The 24,307-nt window shown below is 40.2% G+C and overlaps 1 protein-coding gene across 1 annotated transcript; it reads right to left on the bottom strand.

Moving 5' to 3' along the window:
• Window positions 1–2,061: 2,061 nt before the first annotated feature.
• On the bottom strand, window positions 2,062–16,347 carry LOC137279117 (15-hydroxyprostaglandin dehydrogenase [NAD(+)]-like). Its single transcript, XM_067811596.1, has 7 exons — window positions 16,255–16,347; window positions 6,204–6,327; window positions 5,491–5,600; window positions 4,896–4,992; window positions 4,308–4,384; window positions 3,678–3,823; window positions 2,062–2,191 (listed from the first exon to the last, which is right to left on the bottom strand). Exons 1-7 carry the CDS (start codon window positions 16,345–16,347, stop codon window positions 2,062–2,064), a joined length of 777 nt encoding a protein of 258 aa, XP_067667697.1.
• Window positions 16,348–24,307: the final 7,960 nt, after the last annotated feature.

Here is a 24,307-nt window from a genome sequence, read left to right on the forward strand (position 1 = left end):
CTGTAAATAGATAAATATTTTATAATTGGAAGATTAAATTAGTAGCTGAAATCGTTAGTGGCTGTACCCTCAAAGGTGGTTGAAGTACCGTAAAATAATTGTCCTCCTGAGTGGGTACATAAGTCCAAAAACATTTGAAGTAAAGTTCAGTTTTCCAGGTTTTCAATCGTAGAATAAGTGTGTTTTTACATTATGGCTAGATTTGCCTAAATTGCTAACAGCTGAGGGGATGATGTAAATCCAACTAAGGTCCATGCAGGAAGCAAATGTACTGTAAGTCCCCATGGTCCTTAGTATGGTGATCTACCTTCAGTTGTCGGCAAGCTATAGCTCATTTTTATATTGTACTGTCCTCTATAGATACATTGGTTTAGGTCTATTCACTAGTTTTACATTCTACTCTGTGATATCCTAGTTAGTTTTACTGTCCTTCGTTGACAGGGTTTTACAATGTATGTGCTATTAATTCATATGTATTATCATAATTACTCGTTCTCGTCACGATATGGCTGCAATATTGCCGATGTGACGTTAAATATTAACTCACTCACTCATTTTATCTTGTATTGTCCTCTATAGATAAATTGTTTTAGGTATAGTTACTAGTTTTATATTCTCATCTGTGATATTCTAGTTGTTTTACTGTCCTTCGTTGACAGGTTTTATAATAGATATATATATATATATTTCATTTCAGAATTAAATGTTCTCGTCACGATATGGCTGAGACATTGCCGATGTGATGTTAAATATTAACTCACTCACTCACTCATAACGCTGTTCAACCAGACAAAAACGAGGGACGTTCGCATATGTTTGATAACGCCATCGTATGATACAATTTCAATAACTTAATACTGTTCGTGTTTTATGAGTATGAGTATGCAAAACCACAAACGAGACGATGCTACTGCAAGAAGCCAAAGACAATGCAAACTGCACATTTGAACATTGTATGAAAAACAATACCCTGAAGGGGCGATTATTAAACTGATCATTCTTGCCTTACCTTGGCTTCCTTCTCTAACAAAGCTCTGACCAATGCTTGTCCAAACCCACCTGCACCACCGGTAACTATGGCAACTTTTCCTTTAATGTGCATGGTCCCTCAGTGGTCAGATTTGGAGTTGAATGAGGAGACACGAGATGTGTGCTAAAGCTGTAGAGTAACAAGCGGTCCAGTTTGTGAGATTTACCGTGATAGGCCACTAGACTATCGGCCCAGGTTGATAAATATTCCGAGATACACCCTTAGACAGTTGTGTAACTATAGGCCCACGTTGAGATATGTCCCGAGATGTGTCCTTAGACTGTAGCTTAACAATCTGCCCAGTTTGTGAGACATCCCGTAAAGCTTACTTCGACTGTTGTCTAACTATCGGCCCAGGTTGAGAAATATTCCGAAATGTGCCCTCAGACTGTTGTGTAACTATAGGCCCAGGTTGAGAGATGTCCCGAGATGTGTCCTTAAGCTTTAGCTTAACAATCTGCCCAGTTTGTGAGCTGTCCCGTAAAACTCCCTTCGACTGTACGTGTAAATATCGGCCCAGGTGAAGAGATGTCCCGAGTTGTGGGCTAAGACTGCTATATAACAGTCTGCCCAGGCTGAGAGATGTCCCGAGATGTATGCTAAGGCTATTATGTAAGTATCTGCCCTGGTCGAGAGATGTCCTGAGATATTTATTCCGTTTCAAAAGACCAGATAAGAAGAGACGACATACTCAATTACTAGAAGAACAAAGTGCGCCAACAATAGAATCAGTGTGGTATATTCTGTATGTACTGTACAGGGTTTTGTATTTTATTTAATTAGTAATCAAAGTAACGCGAAAGATAGCCTGTATTCCACAAATACATCTCTCTGGAAATATTTCGATATCAGAAAAATGACGGATGCCTTAAAAAATACAGAAATATGTGATACTGCTTCAGTGTAATACTATGTTTTAATTACAAAAAAAACCCCAACAAAAACATTAACGTTTTCCTATACAGACGTTCCCGCCAATCGGTCTCAGAACCTCTATGGTGACCAACTGCGTGGTCGTTGAGAGTGACGCCTTAAGTTGATTCATCAGTCGCCTCTATCTTCATTTTGCGATTGCCTTCTTTGGCATGCGTGAGAATTATGGTACCGTTACTGTTATCATCCTCCAGCAGACCAATCACAGACACAGCTATGTCCTTTGGGCTGTAAAATATGAGGCAACAATATTATTCATTATTGTAGCACGCCTTAATTACATTTGTCAGTCTGATGATTATGTAATGCTGCAGGCGCTTATCACAACTCATGAGAAAACGTTCCGTTGTTAATGGCAAATTATTAACAACATCACTCAAGGTAAGGCCTTCTGCCATTTGCGCAAATGGAGTGAGGTAACGTCATGCTGTGTTATGGTAATGCCTCAGTGAATGTTACATGATGCGTTTATCAGTTTTTGGGAGGCTCCTTCTGACATATTGTTACATGTTTTGCTGCTATGGCAGGCTATCTCCTCAGATGTGTGTGCCACACAGAATATGCATGGGGCGAGTAGAATTAGAACCAACAGTACTGCAATCCGTTTTGGATATGCATTCTTTTTTCGACATTTGGAACATCAATCTCAGTTTCAATCATCAGCTTCCTGCAACCTGTCTCTGCAATGTCAGCCGACATGATTGTCCAGTCAGATGTTGACACTGTTAATGTAACCCCTAGCCATCTTGCTCGTCCCTCTCTCCTGTTTACGCCATCTTCTGTTACATTTATACTACAATGGTTCCTATTTCCCACAAGTATACAACCCCTGTAAGTGTTGTTATCCTTCACAACAGTATCTTCTGTTACTTTTATACTACAACGGTTCCTATTTCCCACAAGTATACAATATCTGTAAGTACTGTTATCCTTCACAACAGTATCTTCTGTTACATTTATACTACAACTGTTCCTATTTCCCACAAGTATACAATATCTGTAAGTACTGTTATCCTTCACAACAGTATCTTCTGTTACATTTATACTACAATGGTTCCTATTTCCCACAAGTATACAACCCCTGTAAGTACTGTTATCCTTCACAACAGTATCTTCTGTTACTTTTATACTACAACGGTTCCTATTTCCCACAAGTATACAATATCTGTAAGTACTGTTATCCTTCACAACAGTATCTTCTGTTACATTTATACTACAACTGTTCCTATTTTCCACAAGTATACAATATCTGTAAGTACTGTTATCCTTCACAACAGTATCTTCTGTTACATTTATACTACAACTGTTCCTATTTCCCACAAGTATACAATGCCTGTAAGTACTGTTATCCTTCAAAAGATTGTAAGATTGGTCTATAGGCCTTAGTCGTTGCGACAGGAAGCTTGAGTTTTGTAGGAACATTATCTCTAGATCTCTGCAGATGGTAATAATTTGTTGGGACAGCTTGTCAATGGATTTTGGTTACCGTTTATACAAGACAAAAAATAAAACAGAATGAAATTGAAAAAGAAAATTAACAAAAACGGAGGAATCACAAATATAAATATTTTGCTAGGATCTCCGGTGTCTCACTTCTGGTGTTGCAAAACACACAGTGAATCCATATTTTTACCGTTATCTGACATTGTCATATGATCCGACATTTGAGCAGCTTTTGACAAACATACTGATGTCTCATACTGAGATTACTTACTCTTCAAAGCCAGATTTCTCATGATTCTTCTTCATGTCATCAAAATACAACACTTGAAAGTCTGGGTCAGGAACTATAAACGACGTGAAGGCTGTGGGGCACACCAAGCAGAACCTCAAGCCCAGGTCCTTCACATAGGGATTTGTCTGGAACATTTAACATTCTCACAATGCATCATTTCGGCAGGTGGTCACTATCTCTGTCTGTTGTTGTCAAAGCTGATAATGTTGGCATGCTTGAGACCGTTAGCCCATGTTTATTTTTCTGTTGTTTGTTCTGATATCATGACATGAATGTACTCTATCCAATAAACAACCCTTAGTGATTCATAAAGATAATGTTTAGCTAACCAGTTGGATAATGTTCAGCTAACGTTTATGTTTCCCAGAGTCTACTAACAGTTATCCCCGAGAACTAACATATTTCCGTGTTTTTGTTTGAGTGATAATTGTGTTGGGGGACTTTAAACACTGCTTTGAAATAGGTCCATGACTTCTTTTCATTTCCATCTTTTTATGTCAGTGATTAAAGTATCAGGATAAAAAGTGATTATTGTTGATTTACTTTGTGTCAGTCTGTTGTTCAATATTTAGACTTCTATTCTTTATAATATTTCACGTCTATACTTACTGCCCATGATCTTGTGAATCCAGTTATCCCGGTCTTTGTGGCTGTGTATATGGGAAGTTGAAAGTGAGGCTCTAATCCTAGAAAACATAAAACGCTGCTTCTAAATATCCACACTGTCATGATAGAGTCACCAACACGCTGACAGCGACTACATCTAGCTAAATTGATCCTTCTAATCCTGATTCCTGACAATCGTCTTGAAGGAGTGAGGGAGTATAGTTTCACGCCGCTTTGAGCAATATTCCAGCAATGTCTCTGGGAGGGGGTGGGTGGTGGGATGGGGATGCCAGAAATGGTCTTCACACATTGCACCCATGTGACGGCCGGACGCTTTAACTATTGGGCTACCCCACCCTCTTGTTGAATATATCATTTACACGACCACATACATACATAGCTTTTTTCATAACAACGAACACGCTTCCAGGTGACGGATGAAACTAACTGACCCACACTTAAGTTTTTTTTCAATTCATATGATAAACAAAACAAAATGGTATTTATACAGGAGTATGTTGTTCGTGGTTCTTTATAATCGTACTGGTCCACAGGGCCACATACTCGAGCAGAGAAGGCAAGGGCACATACCTGCAATGGAGGAGACGTTAACGACCACACCACCTGCTCCACCTTCATCCTTCCTCATGTGCTTGATGGCAAGGTTCGAACCTCTGATGGTGCCACCCTGTGACCGAGACAGTTTCATATGTTTTAATAACACGTACCTCAGCTTTTCTACAGTTAACTTCTTTGAGAGGCATTTCAGAAATTGTAAAGGTAAAGGAAAACCATGGTGTGTGAATAGTCAAATTCTATAGTGCAGTGTTTTTCGGTGTAGGTACGAACACCGTTATCAAGGAAGTGATACAAAGAGTTGAAACAAGAAGAATATATACACAGTAGCATACAGAGTACATATACAACTGACCTGGTTGATTGACAAGGTACATAGCTAGTTAATGATTTGAGCAGAACAGGCCCATGCACAGAATGATAGTGATTGAAATACATATGCAGAGTGAGTTTAAACCATACATGAGTTTGATGTCCGATTTCGATCTCAAAAGTTTCCCATTTGCATACATCGATGAACGTGGCTTCATCAGTCATGTAGCTTGAATAATATTGACAAGAAACAAATACATTTGATCACAAAGTCTCATGCTCAGCTATTTACTCTTACCAGGTTGACAAGAAGCATCTTGTCGATGTCTATCCTCTCGTTGACGATGGCTGCATTATTGACCATGATGTCCACCTGTCCATGGCGTGTTACGACGCTGTCGAAGGCCTCTGTGCAACAAAGAATAACATGTGTAGAGGAGGGTTAATTATATAAGTAGCTCACACGACCTCTTCAAGACTCTTGTCATATCAACCTGGAAACGTCATCTGCGACATTGAATTCATCTTTGAAGTTGATTTGGCAAATATTTCGTTCATGTGTCAGCCAGCATATATGGGCCTGAACACAAAAGTTTCCAGTTGTGTCTCGGACACAGTCATTTCTGAAGGTCCTTTGTCCAAGTCCACCCAGCTGTGAATGGGTACCTCGTAAGGAAATGCCCAATCTTTGCAAATAACTAACGTGTGTCCCAATGGCATATGTCATTAAAACAAGATCGTTAGAATCTTTATAGCCGAAAACCCAACAGCCTCAATACCGTGGACCCCTAACGGTCAGATCGCAAATGTGAAAAGAGGGAACAGGTCATATAAGCAAGAAGTAAGCACCCCATCCCTTCAGCTTCCCTCTTACTGATCCCATAATTTATTGGGAATCAATAAAGAATTGTTGAGTTAAAACATTCACTGAAATGCTGCCCCGTAAACAAATACTTTCTCTTTACAGCATTTACGAATATCGTTAAGGCGTAAAGTCATTATGCTCTATACCTTTAAAACCCTTTTCGTCAGTTACATCACACAGCCAGAACGACACGTTGCCTCCTCCAAACTGACTCTGCAGAGAAGACTCTATCTCAGCACCTCTGTCAGCATGGATGTCAAAGATACACACCTATATTGTATAGAATATACAAAGAAATGTTTGAATTACATCGAGTGAGTGAGTGAGAATTGCGTTAAGTCACTCTGGCAGTATTTCTGTCATATCATGATTAAATCAAGTTATACGTTAATGATACTTAAAACTGAATTATAAAAACCTGTCAACAAATGACAGTAAAACAACTAGGTTATCACAGTTGGAAAAATAAAACTAGTATGCAGTTACAAACATATACTATAGTGCAAGACAATGAGCTATAAAAACGGTCTCTAGATCAGTAGTAACTGAAAATAAATCACCGTACTGGGGACCATGTGGACTTCTGTACTTTTGTGTACATGTATGGACCCCTAGCCGGATTGATATAATCCCTTCAGTCACTAGTGATTGTAGTTACATTTGGCCATAATATTCAATTACAAAGATACCATGTTTAAAATATTTGGTAAAATAAATTTACTTTGACTGCTTTGTGACTTACGTACCCTCTCGGGAGGACTATGATCTTATAACGCCCTCTGAAGATACAGCCACTCACAATCTCAGTTCTTCAATTAAACTACCAGTAATATAATATTTATTTACAAACCATACTTGTCAAAATTTGTCTAAAATTCTATTTCACACAAAATTGAATAATTAACTGATAATTGTCAACCTTACCCTCAAAGATCCGTCATTGTTTTAACATTGAATTAAATTCGTGGGCAAAAGAAACTTATCACCTGATGTTATGGTTCATAAAGCTGACACCAAGACATATATGACAGAAATAGTGTTTATTATACAAAATGTAAACATTCGTCAATCTTGATTTGCATGATTTGATTCGTTAGGGAATAGTTTTGTAATATACTGTAAACTTAATTTTATATGGCGATGGTTAAGAGATGGTTCAACGGACGTTATGCAGGCTGTTCATTACATGAAGTAAATTGCTGTTTATGCTGCCTTTTGAACTCTGGAGAATCTTACCGCAGTTTCCAAGAAAAAATAATCTAATGCTCAGAATAAAACACTGAGGTGTGTCTAGTAAAACTAACAAAGTTATAACACACATTTCCTGGATAGAGTTGTGTCTTAAGATCATCAGGGAATCCAATGTCAAAACAGCAAAAAGCTCCCTATTCGGAAAAGTTTGGAGAAAATTAAAAATGAAGATATACTCTCCAAATTGTCGATTCCCCTGTGGCAAAACTAAAAATTAGGATCGGAAGAAAGAACAAAAAAAGGGGAAGAGAAATAGATTTTCCAAGCAAAATAAAGTTTTTAGAAATAATGAAAAACATTTCTGCAGTCAACGGAAAACAAAGGGTGATATTGAACATTATACACAGCCTCCCATGGATGCCAGTGAAAGGTTGTGGAAACAGTTGTGCTCTGTACCCGGCCACCTTGAGGCACCGTGGGTCCGTTATTATGATTATGCAATGCGTGAGAAAATTGGTGTGGTGTTAGTCTGTGGAACAGAATCGACTTTTCGCCTGGATGAGGCTTCCCTTTTGCTCCTCAGAACCAGTCACTTCCCTAAATGTGATCCTGAAAGAATAAAGTATTAACATGAAATGTCGATTGGGCGATGAATTCATAGAGGCTGTCCAACACCTTGGCAGTGGATGCCTTTCCTTTGCACAGCACGTCTTAAACGACATTATGGCAAGGATCGCTGCTTTTACTACCGCCTCCACCATTCCTGTGTCTTTGACTCCGAGGTTCATCCATGGTACGACCCTGAACAAGCCCAAGGTATCATGGAAAAGGATGCTTTCTAAGTTCTGTGGAATCATTCGTCACCACTCGCCCCTATGCGTAACCACCAAGAAGACACGTCCCCCAGTCGATGCTTTTTAAGTGCGAAAATATGATAAGCCAAAGAGATAGCACTTAATGGATGCGATACTTTGACTTAATCGTTCATGGCAATATATATATCATCCGATTGACATAACTGTTTCCACTGGTTCAACTGACTGTATTAGTGACCATCTTGCAGACCATTTCTTGGTGATTGTAAGAGTTCTGGAACTGTAATTATAAATGGCATGTCTTGCTGGGAGTTTCAAAACAATACTTTTATTATATCTGTATTACTAATCAACTGTATTCTTTAACACTGGGCATACATTTCACATCTCTAGGAATATTTTAGTATCACTTGTTTGGGTCAATCATGTATTTTTCAGCGAATTCAGTAAAACTTCCAGTTGAGGTATAACAGCAAGGTTACACGAATGTTCAGTTTGAGAAATATTGTAGGACTTTCGACTTTGGGATTTAATGCAGCTTGGGTTTTAAGAAGTATTTCAATATTCAATAAAATAATTGCCATTTCTGATTATAAAACCCTATTTAGAAATATAACTGGAAATATAAGGTGAATATCTGGTAATAATTTCGTCACCATGTCTTTAACACATATGTTTCTGTCATATTTTTTAGTTGTATCAAGAAGGGACATTATTAAGTAAAGCAAACAAAAACAGCAATACAATGTACTAGTACTCCGATGATATTCTGTACCGTAAGAATCGAACAGGTATAGAGTTATCGTTCTTGTTTGAAGTAGTTTTTATGTTCCTGCGTTAATATGCAATCCTTCTAGAGGGCCATGAGTCGTCTTGTCCCGGAATAACACGAGTTGGTCACGGTGCTGTGGAATAGGCCAATAAATAGTCTGAGACGAATTCCAATCAACAAACTTGATCTTGTCCTTTTTGATAGAGCCAATGAATTTACATATATCGTTGGATTTTCTGTCAGCAAATGTCATTGACAAGATTCATGAAAAGCATTCTAAATATGCAGACCTTGAAATGTCTCACTTGCAACCCAAGTAAACTGTCGTCAGGCTCCCCATTGTCCTCTGTGCCCTTGGTTTGGTACCTCCTGATCTCTTGGAGTAGATTAGGATGCACGGTCCATCGGTAGCATAGCCCTCCTGGCACTCTGTGTAATGCAGAAGGTTGCAGTGTATGGGAACCTTCTTATTCTCCGGTACGTTCTTGGTGGGTTTGACTAGGCAGCGTTTCCTGGGAATGGTCCCAGTCGCTGTCTGGGCTGTGTGCAGAGGGAGCAAGGGACCTGAGCTAATGGTGAGCCTGACTGCATATTATCTTTAATTGGTAAGACAATTATAATGTCCAATTACATATTGAATAATAAACTTACAAGGAATGGCAGCACAAATTCCCAATACAATACAACTGGAGCACAAATCTGAAGTCTAAAGTATATGTTCATCGAAGTCCAGGTATTTGTCGTGTAAACAGATACACTAATTTAAGGCTGTTGACAGCTGTTGAAAGACCAGTGTAGACGACTTGTAGGTCAGATCAAATTAGACACGGACTCGGTTCTGAAACGTTATTGTTAGCCGACAGATGATCGTAATTCCAAAATAGTAGTCCATCCTTTCTCTCAGCAACAGTATTTTACATACATATTGCACAATTCCAGAGAACTCCAGTAGAAGCCACGTCATTTAGTTAGCACTAGGAACCCAACGGTTTCCACCGTCTTCCGCCGGAAGCAGCAACAACAACAGCAACAGCAAAGAGGAGGTGATTCTAACTCCTTAGCTTACTCGTCTATAATTAGGTGAAATTACATAGCGCAAGTTCAAGGTAGATGTGAGTTCAAATCTACACTCAGCGCTTTACACTTTTGTGACCCATAATATTGTAATGAGTGATGCTTATAACTGTGTGTTTACTCTCTTCTTTATGAGGATCTGTATAACAAAAAGTCTTCTCTTGTTCCACCTCTGGGGCTCAGAATTCAATCACTCATTTCTGCTGCCGGCATTGAGCTGGAAAATAGCTCCTTTCCGCCTTCCGTCTTCTCCTCCTTGGCAATTAGTGAGGCCACAAGTTGACTTAACACTGACAACTTTTAAGACGTCACAAACTAATGAATTACAATATAAACAATCAATTAAAAATAAATACAGTGAAGCCTTATGTTGGTTTTACGTCCTTGGGTTGTCAGTCCAGATTTGAAGAGGTAATCATGCGTCGATGCCGTATTGGTCACACAGGGTATATTCATGAATACCTGTTGAAAGGTGAGAATCCTCCCTTTTGCATTTCTTTTGATGGAATAATCACAGTTAGGTATGTCTTGCCTGACTCTGTTGAATATTCCATCACAAGGGATAACTATTTTAAAGCACGAACTATGAAGGATGTTTTTAGTAACATCAGCTGTCATTTAATTATTGCATTTTTAAACGATCTAGATTTGTTATGTGGTTTGTAAATAGATAATGATTTTACTATTGGTAGTTTAGATTAGTAACTGTAATTGTTAGTGGCTGTACCCTCAAAGGGGGTTGGAGTACTGTACAATTATTGTCCTCTTGGGAGGGTACGTAAGTCCCAAAACGTTCAAAGTCGACGTAAACATATTCTTAAACGTATTATTTGTGTTATTTCAATTTTGGCTAACATTTCTTACAGTCGACAGCGGCTAGACTTTTGATCTACCATCATTTGTTGGCGACCTGTAGCCTGTTTTTATATTGTATTGTCTTCTATAGTTAAAGTATTTTAGATTTCATTACTAGTTTTAATATACATCTGTGATACACTAGTTGGTTCTACTGCCCTTTATCGGCAGCTATTTAAAATTTATTACCTTGTTTTCATCGCTATATGGCTGCTATATTGCCGTTGCGATGTAAAATTTCAACTCACTCACTCACTTTGACCCATAATAACCAAAAAATGATTATTGTATCCTTTTAATCAACAAAAACAAATCCTCACAACAACTGCGCGTATCAGAGTTAACAGCTGAAGTAAAAGTATGAAAGTACGTCAGAGAGATTCAATCGTTATCTGTGGCAAATGATTGCATTATCCATACGTTTCTACTGATAACGGACCATGAAACATTTTCATCATAAATGACCTGGATTTTATTTATTCCTGTACAAGGCTGAGAATATTTTTGTATCACACCAGGATATAGATTTCAGAAGCATCCAGGAAAACTGAAATATTTTCAGTCTGTGATATCGCTTCCGAATTGAAATTCCTGAGACGGTAAACTGGGACAAACGTAAAGAGATGTTTTGTGACGTTCATGATAAATGAAGTACACCACAACAACCTCAGTTGTTGCCTGTGTTTGAGAATTAATGTGTCTTTTGTATAATCCTACCTATCTAAGAACCAACAATTTATCGAATCGTTCATCGTATTTTATCTACTAATCGACGTTAGTTTTGTAGCCTTAAGTTCAAATATTGATGTCCGACTTTCAGCGTCAGTGCGTCGTTATTGCGGTATTGTCGGAACATTCAGTGAAGTAACTTTGAATTAAATGTGTGTACGTTTGTATGAACTCAAACATTTTCTTTTTCTTTCAACACTTCAATATTAACAATACAACCGATTTTGAAAGGAAGGGCGTTTTCTGCACTCAAGCTTTGTGATAGCAGGAATGGTATCAAGAACCCTGAAGCAAAATTAAAACACTGACGGGTATTTGTGTGCGTGATATATTTCGAATTATATTGGATTTGAAAGTAGTGGTCGAAGAGGAAGAACATATAGGTCCCTGTTTAACTAACATTGGCAACAGTGTGCGAGATAGTGTCCACCATTTGCTAGCCAGTAGTATTAGTTAGGCCTGAAAGTTACTAGTCCCTGAAATACTTCACTAGACCGAAACTAGGCAAAATATTACACGAAGGTTTGCTGTAAATATGATGAACATACTCTTGCATGATTCAAAAGTGTATTAAATTATAACTTAAGAAGTTGGAAAATATAGGTATATTTAATGAAAATTCAGTTCAGTTCAGTTATAGTATATCCAGAAAAACACGTTTACTCGTAAAATGTCGGTTACCTTACCAGACTAATTCAATAAAGGATTATCTTATCTCAGCTGATAACGCTATCACCCAGCCCGACCCCAGCCACCGTCTTCGACACCCGTCCTGATTTTGATTTTGAGACGACCCCTCCTACCTGTTGCTTTTCATAGTGATAGTGAGACTCCATCCTTAATAGTTAAAAGTTATTATATTTACGTCATCTTTCGTTTATAGTGAAGCTGACTTTAAAGCCACGGTCTGTTCCGAATAGGGAGTTTTGGACCCCGTTGCTCATTTCTGCGGAAATCTCTCCTTAGTAACGTCATTTGTCTACGTTTCCTGTCTCCCTACCACTGAGACTGTAGTTAGGCCGAACGTAGTTTAACAGATATTTCACACTTTCACATGTCAAGTCCATAATTTGAAGATAAATAAACGATTGTGTCTATTTCTACTTTAGTCTTTATTATTTCCAATAGTATATGATGTCAATAAATATTTGTAAAAGTTACATGAGTAGCTGTGTCCTTCCAAGTCACCTGATGGTGACCCAAGGTCTAGCACGTGAATCGCGCACCGACGTAACTCGTAAGCTGTTGCGTTTCCTACACCCCGTTACCAAAACAAACAGAAATTTTAATACTAGTTTCTTAAGGTAACTTACCCTCAAGTGACCACCAAAGCTAAAATTATTTTTAAGAAGGTTGTTTAAAGAAACCATCATGTAATATTGTGCTATTTCCATGCTTCACACCAGGTGTTACAAACGGCTGATGGAACAGAGGCTGTGAAGCTGGGGCCACCTCACGAGTTTCATCTGGATATGTGGTAGTGCTATTCTACCAGCCGTTTGTCACCCCTCGGTTTGAAGCGTGAAAATAGCACAATACTACATGATGATTTCTTAAACATTAAACTTTTCCGCGATCGATCATAAAACGTCTCATTTGAGATCCTGTTGGGTATAGAGGTCTCAGGACAACGTGTCTTATCTCGGTTCTGTGCACTTATCCCGATTTCGAAATATTTAATCATTCATTGTTCTCAAACCCAAATGGACTATATAGATTAGCCCATCTCTATCTGGCAACACCATACAAGATACAGTCCTCGGACACTCGTTATCAATGTGACCCTTGACAGGTTAAAGATTGTGGGACGTAGTGAGATTGTCTGTTGTGGTTCTATTTTTCAAAAACTAATACCGTTACGAATTTCCACCTTGTTTATGGAACATGGTGGCGACTGACCAAACCATTTTTAAAATCACGCAATGAATGAGTGAGTGAGTTAAAGTTTACAGTCGCATCGCCTATCTCTCTACACCATCCCTTCAGTCACTGGCGATTGCACTGATATCTAGCCATTCTAAAAAAGCCAAACCAAACCAAACATAAACAAAACAGATATTCTACGAATGAAATAGCGTAATGAAAGCAAGTTTTTCCGTATTGTTTTGAGTGACAGAGTCTGCAATGGTCAGATGGAAATCGCTAACGCTCTTAATAACTTCTGCCTGATTGTGAGCGCCGTCGTAACTCACTGTTAACGAAAACAGATCTTACCCAATGTTAGCTAGAGATATGTTCATTAGACGCTCCAAAAACAACATGACCAGATAAAGTTCTTAAAAAACGGAACATATTGTAATTGCCTAGCACAATATTCACATAATTATTTAACTTATCTCTCCACCAATCACTCTTTCCCTCGGCATGGAAAGCACCATCAGTAATACTAATTCATAGGAAAGGACAAATATCTTTACATCCTGTGTATCAAAGGTATTTAACAAAGGCTCCTTTAAATACTGTATATAAACTAGTGCTCAAAAGAAAGTATACATAATGCTTGACCAAACTTGGAAAGAAACCCAAAGCTTTTATCAATGAACATATGTTTAATTTCATTTCTACAGCAATCGGACTAAATTTCATTTCATACAAGGTCGAATGTACCGTTTGACTGACACTGAAAAACACGTGGTATCATAGTCTGAACTTTTACACAATTCAACAAGGCGTTTTTTTCTGCAGAATGTAATAAAATGTTGCATCAGTACTGAGTGTGACCACCAATGACTTAAATACACGTCATAACACGTCGAGTCAATAACGATGAAAGGAGACACTTGACGTTAATGCGGTTAACAAGGGCACATGAAGGAAGGTATTCTTTTCTGCTGTTTCCATATCTCTCGTATATTAGCGGAACATTCATCATCGACCACATGCAAACCAACAATGAGCACGAATCCTATCAGCATCACTGTCTACCTAACCCTACATTACATTTTGATGTATCAAATACTATGGCATGCCAGGCTTGACATAAACTATCAGACAACCTTTGCGAGAAAGCCATCAGACAGAACACTTTTTATTCTCTAAAGACCCACCCACGGTGGGAATATTTTCGGATGTATGTCATCAGTTGTTAAAAAAGGTTAATGGAATTCGTCCCCAACAGACGGAGAATCGCAAGGTTTACAGAGCCTATTTTCTGTAAGAAGCGTCAATAAATAAATTTAGATTACCTATATCTTGGGATCACCACCAAGCTCACTAAACGATCACAGTGGACACATTTATGGTTAGTCAGCTCAGTCATTAAAAGTAATCAGGTATGACATGAATCCTGTCTGACGTACCGCCTGTTTGTCTTAGTCTGATGACAGTTGCTCGGGTTCAGGCAAATGTTCTGGCAGTCACGGTGTGGTGTAGCTCCTGGTTAGGTTCATTTCTTTATTTGTAAATGTAATGGTGGTAAGGCTTGCTAAGGGTTCTCGACAGTAGATTGGTGTATGAAGTGATCATTAAATGCATTTGTTGCATCAGTTTGTCATCAATTGTAACGGGTGTAAACTTCCTTTTCTCAGTTTTCGTCATTGCTTCCTAGCCCCAACACAGTTTACTGCCCAAATTATCATTTTTTTTCCTATAATTTTCTCACATTAGTAACAGTAGCAATCGTTCCCACACCCACACCCACACCCACACACACCCACACCCACACCCACACCCACACCCACACCCACACACACACACACACACACACACACACACACACACACACACACACATTAAATTACGGTACAGGGGGATCAAATGCTACGAGAAACGTTGCGAGATCTTAACCTTAGGCTTACGAGAGCTTTATGAAACTGGGCCTGAACAACTGGCACTTTGTGGGCGAGTAACGAGTATAAGATCAAGTAATGAGCAGCTAGTCGCAGTGATTCTAGTTAATACAGTAATTATTTGGGTTAGATCGATTGCAGACTCTAAGAAGTTAAATTTTGTACTGTTTGAAAAAGTGTATTAAAATTATCCAGAATGATTCTATCCATATTGAGATCGATAGCGTTACTAAGTGATTCATTGATCAAGTTCCAATAAAGAGCACTCAGCTCGATAAAAATATTTTAAAAATTTATTGTTTTTGCTGTTTAACTGAATCCTAATGGCCTCAAGCCCGGCGCAGGAGAGATCATCTAGGATTTTAGCAGCTAAATAGTCATTAACGTAAATGGCAACCCTACCAACTTGTTTGCGTCTGTCATTCCTGAAAGGTGGGAAAAATAGGAATGTGTACAACATCATTATGTATATCATTACTAACCCACGTGCCGTTGTGAAAAACATCGACAGTCCATTGTTTGGAATTAGTGGACCTAAACGACATACACCTCCAAACCGAAAATAGACTGTAAACAATACCCTATTGTTTAAGGAATTATCGCACATCAGCGAATTTTCACGTAGAACAAACGTGTCAGGCAAAGGGGGAACCCCTTCTGGGATTACGATAATCCTCCGCGTATGTTGTGGAATTCGAGCACCCCTTTAAACAGGAACATGGGAATACAACATTACAAAGAAGACCAATAACTCCTTTGTACAAGGCCATAGGAACCGTAAATTGAAATTAATATGAATATTTTCTGTGTCTTGTGAATCGTACTCATTGACTACATAGATAAACACTTCTTCTCAAACAACAAATAGGGCACTTAAACGCCAACGGGACCGGGGAGCATAAAAATGTCGATTTGGAATTCGTGTAAAAATAATAACGTTAAATTACTGGAAAACTAATCATTTATGCGCTACCTTGGCTTCTTCCTCCAACAAAGTTCTGGCTATTGCCTGTCCAAGAGCACCTGTGCCGCCGGTAACTATGGCAACTTTTCCTTTGATGTGCATGGTCTAAAATATCAAGATGACGCTAGATTAAGGGAGGAGTCCGTCAGTGGTCAGATTTGGAGCAGACAGGGCAGTCACGAGATGTGTGCGCAGGCTGTTGTGTAACAATCTGTCCAGGTGGAGAGATGTCCCGAGATGTGTGCTAAGGCTGTTGTGTAACAATATGTCCAGGTGGAGAAATATGTCCAAAAATGTGTACTGTGGCTATTATTGTGTAACAATAGGCCCAGGTGATGAGATGTTGTTTCAAGTAGCTCTTTGAATATGGCACGATCGTAGCTCGCAATGTGGGTAGCCTCACGTGGTTACTTCACTGTCGCCCCAGATACGGGAAACGACACAAGAAGGGTTAGGCTATTCTCTAATGGGGGAGATAGGTTATGTTATGTTCGAAATGAATAACTGTCAGTATAATACACAACACAACACAGTCATCTTTGTCATGAGTAATACATTACATGTCTTCGTGTATTCTTACTTACAATGGCCCAATCAAAGATAACCCCATGGATTTGATCATGTCAGGTATACGCCTACTGTCGATTAGCGACGCTGACATTTATGGTAGAATTGTGTATTCCCTGAAACATCCCCATCACAGACACAACTGAAGAATTTTGCAAGCGTGAAGAGAGCAATGGCACGACGCTTTGGCGACAAAACTCCTGCAAAATGGCCGAGTGAAGCGTCCTATGTACACTGCTGTAAAACAGTAGTGAGTGTTTTCTGTATTCTGATTGCTTAATTACCCTTTCCGCAAACATGTATGCTTAGGTTTAGCGTTAGAGTTAGGTTTAGGGGTTGGTGGAACGGAAGCTCATACGCGTTTTCGAAGCGAGTGACCTCATTTTCAACGTTTGAAGCGGAAGTGGAATGACTGGTTCCTGACTCCCTTTCCTATAGTATAGATGGAGCCCGGATACAAATTCTCAGCTCTGGCACTAAGTTCTGAGAAGCCCAGATCCCTTCAGATCCCTGCTAGCACAAGGGGTTGAGTGCTGTGCGTTTATGATGTGCATGTGCGCAGCTTTTCTTTGTCAGTTCGTATCCCATTGATGCCTCTGTTGGATTCCCTGCACCTTTCGATTCAAACCAAGATGACCTCGGTTGGATCCTAAAAAGTGTCTTTCTGAGTAGGGCCACTCTCAAGGCGAACACTAGCCAAAGTACACCTAGGGAGAAATTGGGCAACAATAATCTTTCAATAATTTCTCCCAAGGGAATTGTGGCTGTCGAGGACTTTAGTTCATCTGTCAACCTTTCTATCTTTATTTTTGGTTGCTTGAATATGTGATGTTGACATCGAGAAAACAAGTTCAATGTTAATCTTTTATGGGTTCTTTGTTCTTGGTAAGGAAGGCTTGAATGATTTGTTGTCTCCCTTATCACGCGTCTACACTGACGCCAGCGGTTTTCCGAGTCTTGGTTTGAAGCGCCCCTTTCATTCTGTGATACTTTGCAAGTTCCGCTTTCACCAGACGGAATCCTTCCTTGGAGATCTTACTGTCCGGGAGTGCTTTGGATACATGAACGTTGATTGTGTTCAGCTTTGCGGTAGTCAGAACGCGAATCACCTTGTACAGCCCGAACTCAAGAGACAACGTGTACGAGCGGGTGTCACTGGCAGACCTAAGAAAGCCCGACTGGTTGATCAACGTGAACCTCACCTCACCCTACATCTCTTTTTTAAAAACGTGGTTACATACCTGAAATTACGAATAACAGAGTCATTTTCACGTGTTTCACTCCAGCTTAATATATACACGTTTACCAGGTGACACAGGTAATATGTTAGCTTCAAACGACGTGGCTTCAGATTTACGGTTCGACATACCTATTTACCAATGAGTTTCTTTCGGTTCAAATTTCGCTATCAAATTACAGACCACGCTTGTAATAGACGTCTATTCTCGAAAATGCTCATGGACGACAACCTTTGGAGGGGTTGACAATGCACTGTTTGGACAGACACAATTACCAATTTTGTGGTATCGTCCTAGGACCAAGATCAACACCCTCTTCGATGGAGTTCGTGTTCAAATAATATTCATTCAATATTTACGTGTACGATTATCTGAACCTTATCAGCTTTAAATACTTGATCAAATATTATTTCATGAGCACATGCATATCCAGCCATGACCGAAAGGTCCCAAAACGTTCGGAACCATGGAGGGTTTTCATTTGTGACAAATTGGCGAGATCAGACATCAAATGGAACAAGATATGCGGATCGGCTTGAAAAACGTACCATAGGGCAACCCAATCATGCTCAGGTTACACGGCCCGATACACGGCCGGGGTATAGTGGCTGGTGGCTCTCCACTTCCACTTCACTCTTGGAAAATGAGGTCAATCGCTTCGAAAACGTTTGTTGCGTTTTTACCTCGAATCAATGTAATGTAGTATCAACTACGCTAACCACGATGAATGGATCGATGTACACTGAAACATTATTTAGAAGCCACAATCCATTATTTTAGAAGGCGTATTTGCTATATATAGCTTTATTACACTGCCACTGGTAGAACAACATTGCTGATGTAAAGGGAATGTGTATGACTTTGGAGGTATGATTTTGGTGTTACAATCCCTCAATCAAAACCAAAAACAAAAAATCTTTTTTTTTCACTGAGCCTCATTTAAAAATCAAACATGCCTTATAGAGGGACTTGGTCGAAAACTATCAGTTTTCACGCAACTAAAGCTGTTTTGTAACAAATTTTGATAATTGAACTTAGAAGTCCTGTACTATCATGTAACCTTTAAGCTCTTAATTGTAGTTATCTTGTTTCCTTTCTATAATTACCCGTCAATTAATAATTTCCCTTAGGCCATACTCATCATCCTTGGCAAAGCTAGACTGTGGATGGACGCTCGTTGGACAAGATGAAATCGGGTCAGCATTAGGGTGCGATTTTTCAATGGAAGAGGACATGCCCGGATTGCTGGCACTTGTATCTTTTGGGAGATTAATATCCAGAAACAAGTAGCATTACTTCACTCTTTGCGTGAATATAAAAATGTCTAGAAAGAGTACCTTCCATTCCCCCAGCCCCTAAACCTAACTCTAAACCTGAACCTAACGCTAACTTAAATTTTAGTCATATTTGTGAGTTCTACAGTAATTGTCGTTAATTTTTGTTGATATGTTTGTCTTTATGAAATATTATTTGGGATGAGGGAACGGGAGGTACTCTTACGTAATCTTTACACTTTGAATATTGTACCAAGGTACACGAATGCTTGAGAAGTGAAGGATATTATTTTATGGCTCTTCAATCACTTCACTATTATCTGATCCCTCTGATTGCACTCCCCATCATCTTTGAATAATTCTTTCAAGAGTTTGTCATCTTCAAAGATTGCATCAAAATCCCGGAGAAAGAAACTGAGGTGGTCATGTCCCTCCATCATGCAAATTCATGCAGCAGTAGTAGTATGGTATAACTGCCAACGTATTAATGTGCGGTTATTTGGCCATCATTTCGGATGTGTCGAGCACTATTCTACATGGGTAATTAACCAATCCGATTCCATAAAACACTCACTATTGGTTTACAGAAGTGTGCAGAAGAAGTCTTACTTGGCCATTGTATATGGATCTGATCGCCATCGTGTCCGGACGTTTGCCATTGTTTCATCATTGTAATTCCAGTTGTACGGCAGCAACTGAGACATGTAATATGCTTTTCATCAAATATAATTTAAAAAATGACCGAATACATTTTGTGTGTGTTATATAGACAATTTTTCATTTCGAACACGACGTAACCTATCCCCCATTAGATAATAGCTTCTCACAACAATATGGTTTACAATGTCTATTAATAGTTTGGTTTGTTCAATTATCGGGATTCACATAGTCAAATTTTAACTTTTAAAACTAAATTTGCCTAGGTTGAATTCCAATGAACCCCGGAAATCGAACAAACCAAACTATTCACCTTCTAACTAAATTAGTTAGAAAAAGACATATTACTGTATACCCAGTGTCCCGTCGAAAAGGCCAATATGCCCTACCAAGGTTAAAGTGAACCTTCCGTGTTGTACGAATTGGCACTGGATGCTTAAATAAACTTTTGCTGAATTGCGCTTAAACCCATAAAATAGAATTATTTCCTCCTACAAACCACTGCATAAAAGTCTCAAAACGTTGCAATTTAGATTAAACAAAGGGACGCCCTCTTACTTCATTCTGAACTTTGACTCAAATCACAATGCTCGGTCAGACTACTTCTGGGTTGCTAAAAGCACCGTCAACGTCATAGACATATCTTGAATTGTGTTTATATTCGTTGACCAGTATAACATTCACCTTAAACACAGCTTCGTGAGTGAAATTTTCCTGACACATGTCAATCAAGTAAGCGAGCCGGACCACCCGATTCCGTTAATAGACTCTAACGACAAACATGGGTCATTGAAGATCAGTTCTAACTTGGATCAGGTGCCTTCAACAAAGTAACAACTGAAACGTGGTAACAGAGTGCAGACTGGATTTCTCGCTGTAAACACCGAAGAATTCGTGCGGTCTTCCAATGAATCCACACTATATTATGTCGGAAATATTTTTCATTTCGAATAATTTAAAAATATATGAACCTCAGTTAAAAATATACACGTACAATGAATACCTTTCGTAGCAGCTTATTTTCAATGTTTTCTTCAATAATCGTTTAGAAAAGCTTGTCTTCTCTTGTCTTCTTGGCAGTCTCCCTGCCAGGACTTCAAGGTCCACTTCTGACACTACCCTTTCTGGGAAGGTTCCCTGCCTGGGGACTTTTCATTAAGTCCTTTTCTGTTCGGAATGCACAGCTGTTAAGGACCAGGAGATTTAGCTGCTACACACAGCTTAGCTGGCTGAGTCAGGAAGGCAGAGAGAGATAAGGCGGTGGGGTTGGCCTGTCCATTCCTCTTTCCACATCTAGTTCGCACATTCTATATAAAACCCGAGTGTGTGTTGATGTTCTCCCGTGGCCTGTCGATTCCTCATCCCATATCTAGTGTGCACATGCTATATAAAACCCGAGTGTGTGTTGATGTTCTCCCGTGGCCTGTCCATTCCTCATCCCACATCTAGTGTGCACATGCTATATAAAACCCGAGTGTGTGTTGATGTTCTCCCGTGGCCTGTCCATTCCTCATCCCACATCTAAGTGTGTGTTGATGTGCCCCCATGGCCTGTCCATTCCTCTTTCCACATCTAGTGTGCACATTCTATATAAAACCCGAGTGTGTGTTGATGTTCTCCCGTGGCATGTCCATTCCTCATCCCACATCTAGTGTGCACATGCTATATAAAACCCGAGTGTGTGTTGATGTGCCCCCGTGGCCTGTCCATTCCTCATCCCACATCTAGTTCGCACATTCTATATAAAACCCCAGTGTGTGTTGACGTCCTCCCGTGGCCTGTCCATTCCTCATCCCACATCTAGTGTGCACATTCTATATAAAACCCGAGTGTGTGTTGATGTTCTCCCGTGGTATGTCCATTCCTCATCCCACATCTAGTGTGCACATGCTATATAAAACCCGAGTGTGTGTTGATGTGCCCCCGTGGCCTGTCCATTCCTCATCCCACATCTAGTTCGCACATTATATATAAAACCCGAGTGTGTGCTGATGTGCTCCCGTGGCCTGTCCATTCCTCATCCCACATCTAGTTCGCACATTCTATATAAAACCCGAGTGTGTGTTGATGCTCTCCCGTGGCCTGTCCATTCCTCATCCCACATCTAGTTCGCACATGCCATATAAAACCCGAGTGTGTGTTGATGTGCTTCCGTTAGTTACTAATATACAATGGAATTTTGTGAAGGTTGCTACATACATCACTGCTATCTACTCACATTTAAGATGTATGTATGTATGTATGTATGTATGTATGTATGTATGTATGTATGTATGTATGTATGTATGTATGTATGTATGTATGTATGTATGTATGTATGTATGTATGTATGTATGTATGTATGTATGTATGTATGTATGTATGTATGTATGTATGTATGTATGTATGTATGTATGTATGTATGTATGCTCCCGTGGCATGTCCATTCCTCATCCCACATCTAGTTCGCACATTCTATATAAAACCCGAGTGTGTGTTGATGTGCCCCCGTGGCCTGTCCATTCCTCATCCCACATCTAGTTCGCACATGCTATATAAAACCCGAGTGTGTGCTGATGTGCTCCCGTGGCCTGTCCATTCCTCATCCCACATCTAGTTCGCACATGTTATATAAAACCCGAGTGTGTGTTGATGTGCCCCCGTGGCCTGTCCATTCCTCATCCCACATCTAGTTCGCACATTCTATATAAAACCCGAGTGTGTGTTGACGTCCTCCCGTGGCCTGTCCATTCCTCATCCCACATCTAGTGTGCACATGCTATATAAAACCCGAGTGTGTGTTGATGTTCTCCCGTGGCATGTCCATTCCTCATCCCACATCTAGTGTGCACATGCTATATAAAACCCGAGTGTGTGTTGATGTGCCCCCGTGGCCTGTCCATTCCTCATCCCACATCTAGTTCGCACATTCTATATAAAACCCGAGTGTGTGCTGATGTGCTCCCGTGGCCTGTCCATTCCTCATCCCACATCTAGTGTGCACATGCTATATAAAACCCGAGTGTGTGTTGATGTGCCCCCGTGGCCTGTCCATTCCTCATCCCAAATCTAGTTCGCACATGCTATATAAAACCCGAGTGTGTGTTGATGTGCCCCCGTGGCCTGTCCATTCCCCATTCCACATCTAGTGTGCACATGCTATATAAAACCCGAGTGTGTGTTGATGTGCTCCCGTGGCCTGTCCATTCCCCATTCCACATCTAGTGTGCACATGCTATATAAAACCCGAGTGTGTGTTGATGCTCTCCCGTGGCCTGTCCATTCCTCATCCCACATCTAGTTCGCACATGCCATATAAAACCCGAGTGTGTGTTGATGTTCTCCCGTGGTATGTCCATTCCTCATCCCACATCTAAGTGTGTGTTGATGTGCCCCCGTGGCCTGTCCATTCCTCTTTCCACATCTAGTGTGCACATTCTATATAAAACCCGAGTGTGTGTTGATGTTCTCCCGTGGCATGTCCATTCGTCATCCCACATCTAGTGTGCACATGCTATATAAAACCCGAGTGTGTGTTGATGTGCCCCCGTGGCATGTCCATTCCTCATCAAACATCTAGTTCGCACATTCTATGTAAAACCCGAGTGTGTGCTGATGTGCTCCCGTGGCCTGTCCATTCCTCATCCCACATCTAGCGTGCACATTCTATATAAAACCCCAGTGTGTGTTGATGTTCTCCCGTGGTATGTCCATTCCTCATCCCACATCTAAGTGTGTGTTGATGTGCCCCCGTGGCCTGTCCATTCCTCTTTCCACATCTAGTGTGCACATTCTATATAAAACCCGAGTGTGTGTTGATGTTCTCCCGTGGCCTGTCGATTCCTCATCCCATATCTAGTGTGCACATGCTATATAAAACCCGAGTGTGTGTTGATGTGCTCCCGTGGCCTGTCCATTCCTCATCCCACATCTAGTTCGCACATGCTATATAAAACCCGAGTGTGTGTTGATGTGCTCCCGTGGCATGTCCATTCCTCATCCCACATCTGGCACCCGTGGCGAGCCACCTCCTCCTGGTGGGTGCTGGGTAACGCCAAGAGCTCGCCGACACCCCCGTAGTGGACCCGGGGGGATATTTGGTCCACCAACCCGTTTGCCGTGGGTTGCGGCCCTGTGTCGGTGGAGGACGGGACTCTGGGGGTTGAGAGCACTGGGAACCTGTAACCGCGTTCCCTTTGTTCAACACACCCCTTCGACCCTTACTTCACCTAGACGGGAGGTTGAATGGGCCCGGTTCAACCAATCGGCTGGTCATGCCAAGCCCTGTGTATGGACTGTTTACATGTCAATGCACACATTTTATTTGGAATTGTTTGATTTCGGACT

The sequence above is a fragment of the Haliotis asinina genome, chromosome 1, assembly GCF_037392515.1.
Source record: "Haliotis asinina isolate JCU_RB_2024 chromosome 1, JCU_Hal_asi_v2, whole genome shotgun sequence".
Taxonomy (NCBI): domain Eukaryota; kingdom Metazoa; phylum Mollusca; class Gastropoda; order Lepetellida; family Haliotidae; genus Haliotis; species Haliotis asinina.

Excerpts from the sequence above, each read along its gene's own strand:
- LOC137279117 (XM_067811596.1), bottom strand. The coding sequence starts at position 16,347 with ATGCACATCAAAGGAAAAGTTGCCATAGTTACCGGCGGCACAGGTGCT. Across the intron at positions 5,601-6,203 it reads TGACGAAAAGGGTTTTAAAG|AGGCCTTCGACAGCGTCGTA; the intron begins GTATAGAGCATA and ends TTTGTTGCACAG. Across the intron at positions 4,993-5,490 it reads AGATGCTTCTTGTCAACCTG|GGTGGCACCATCAGAGGTTC; the intron begins GTAAGAGTAAAT and ends TCTCGGTCACAG.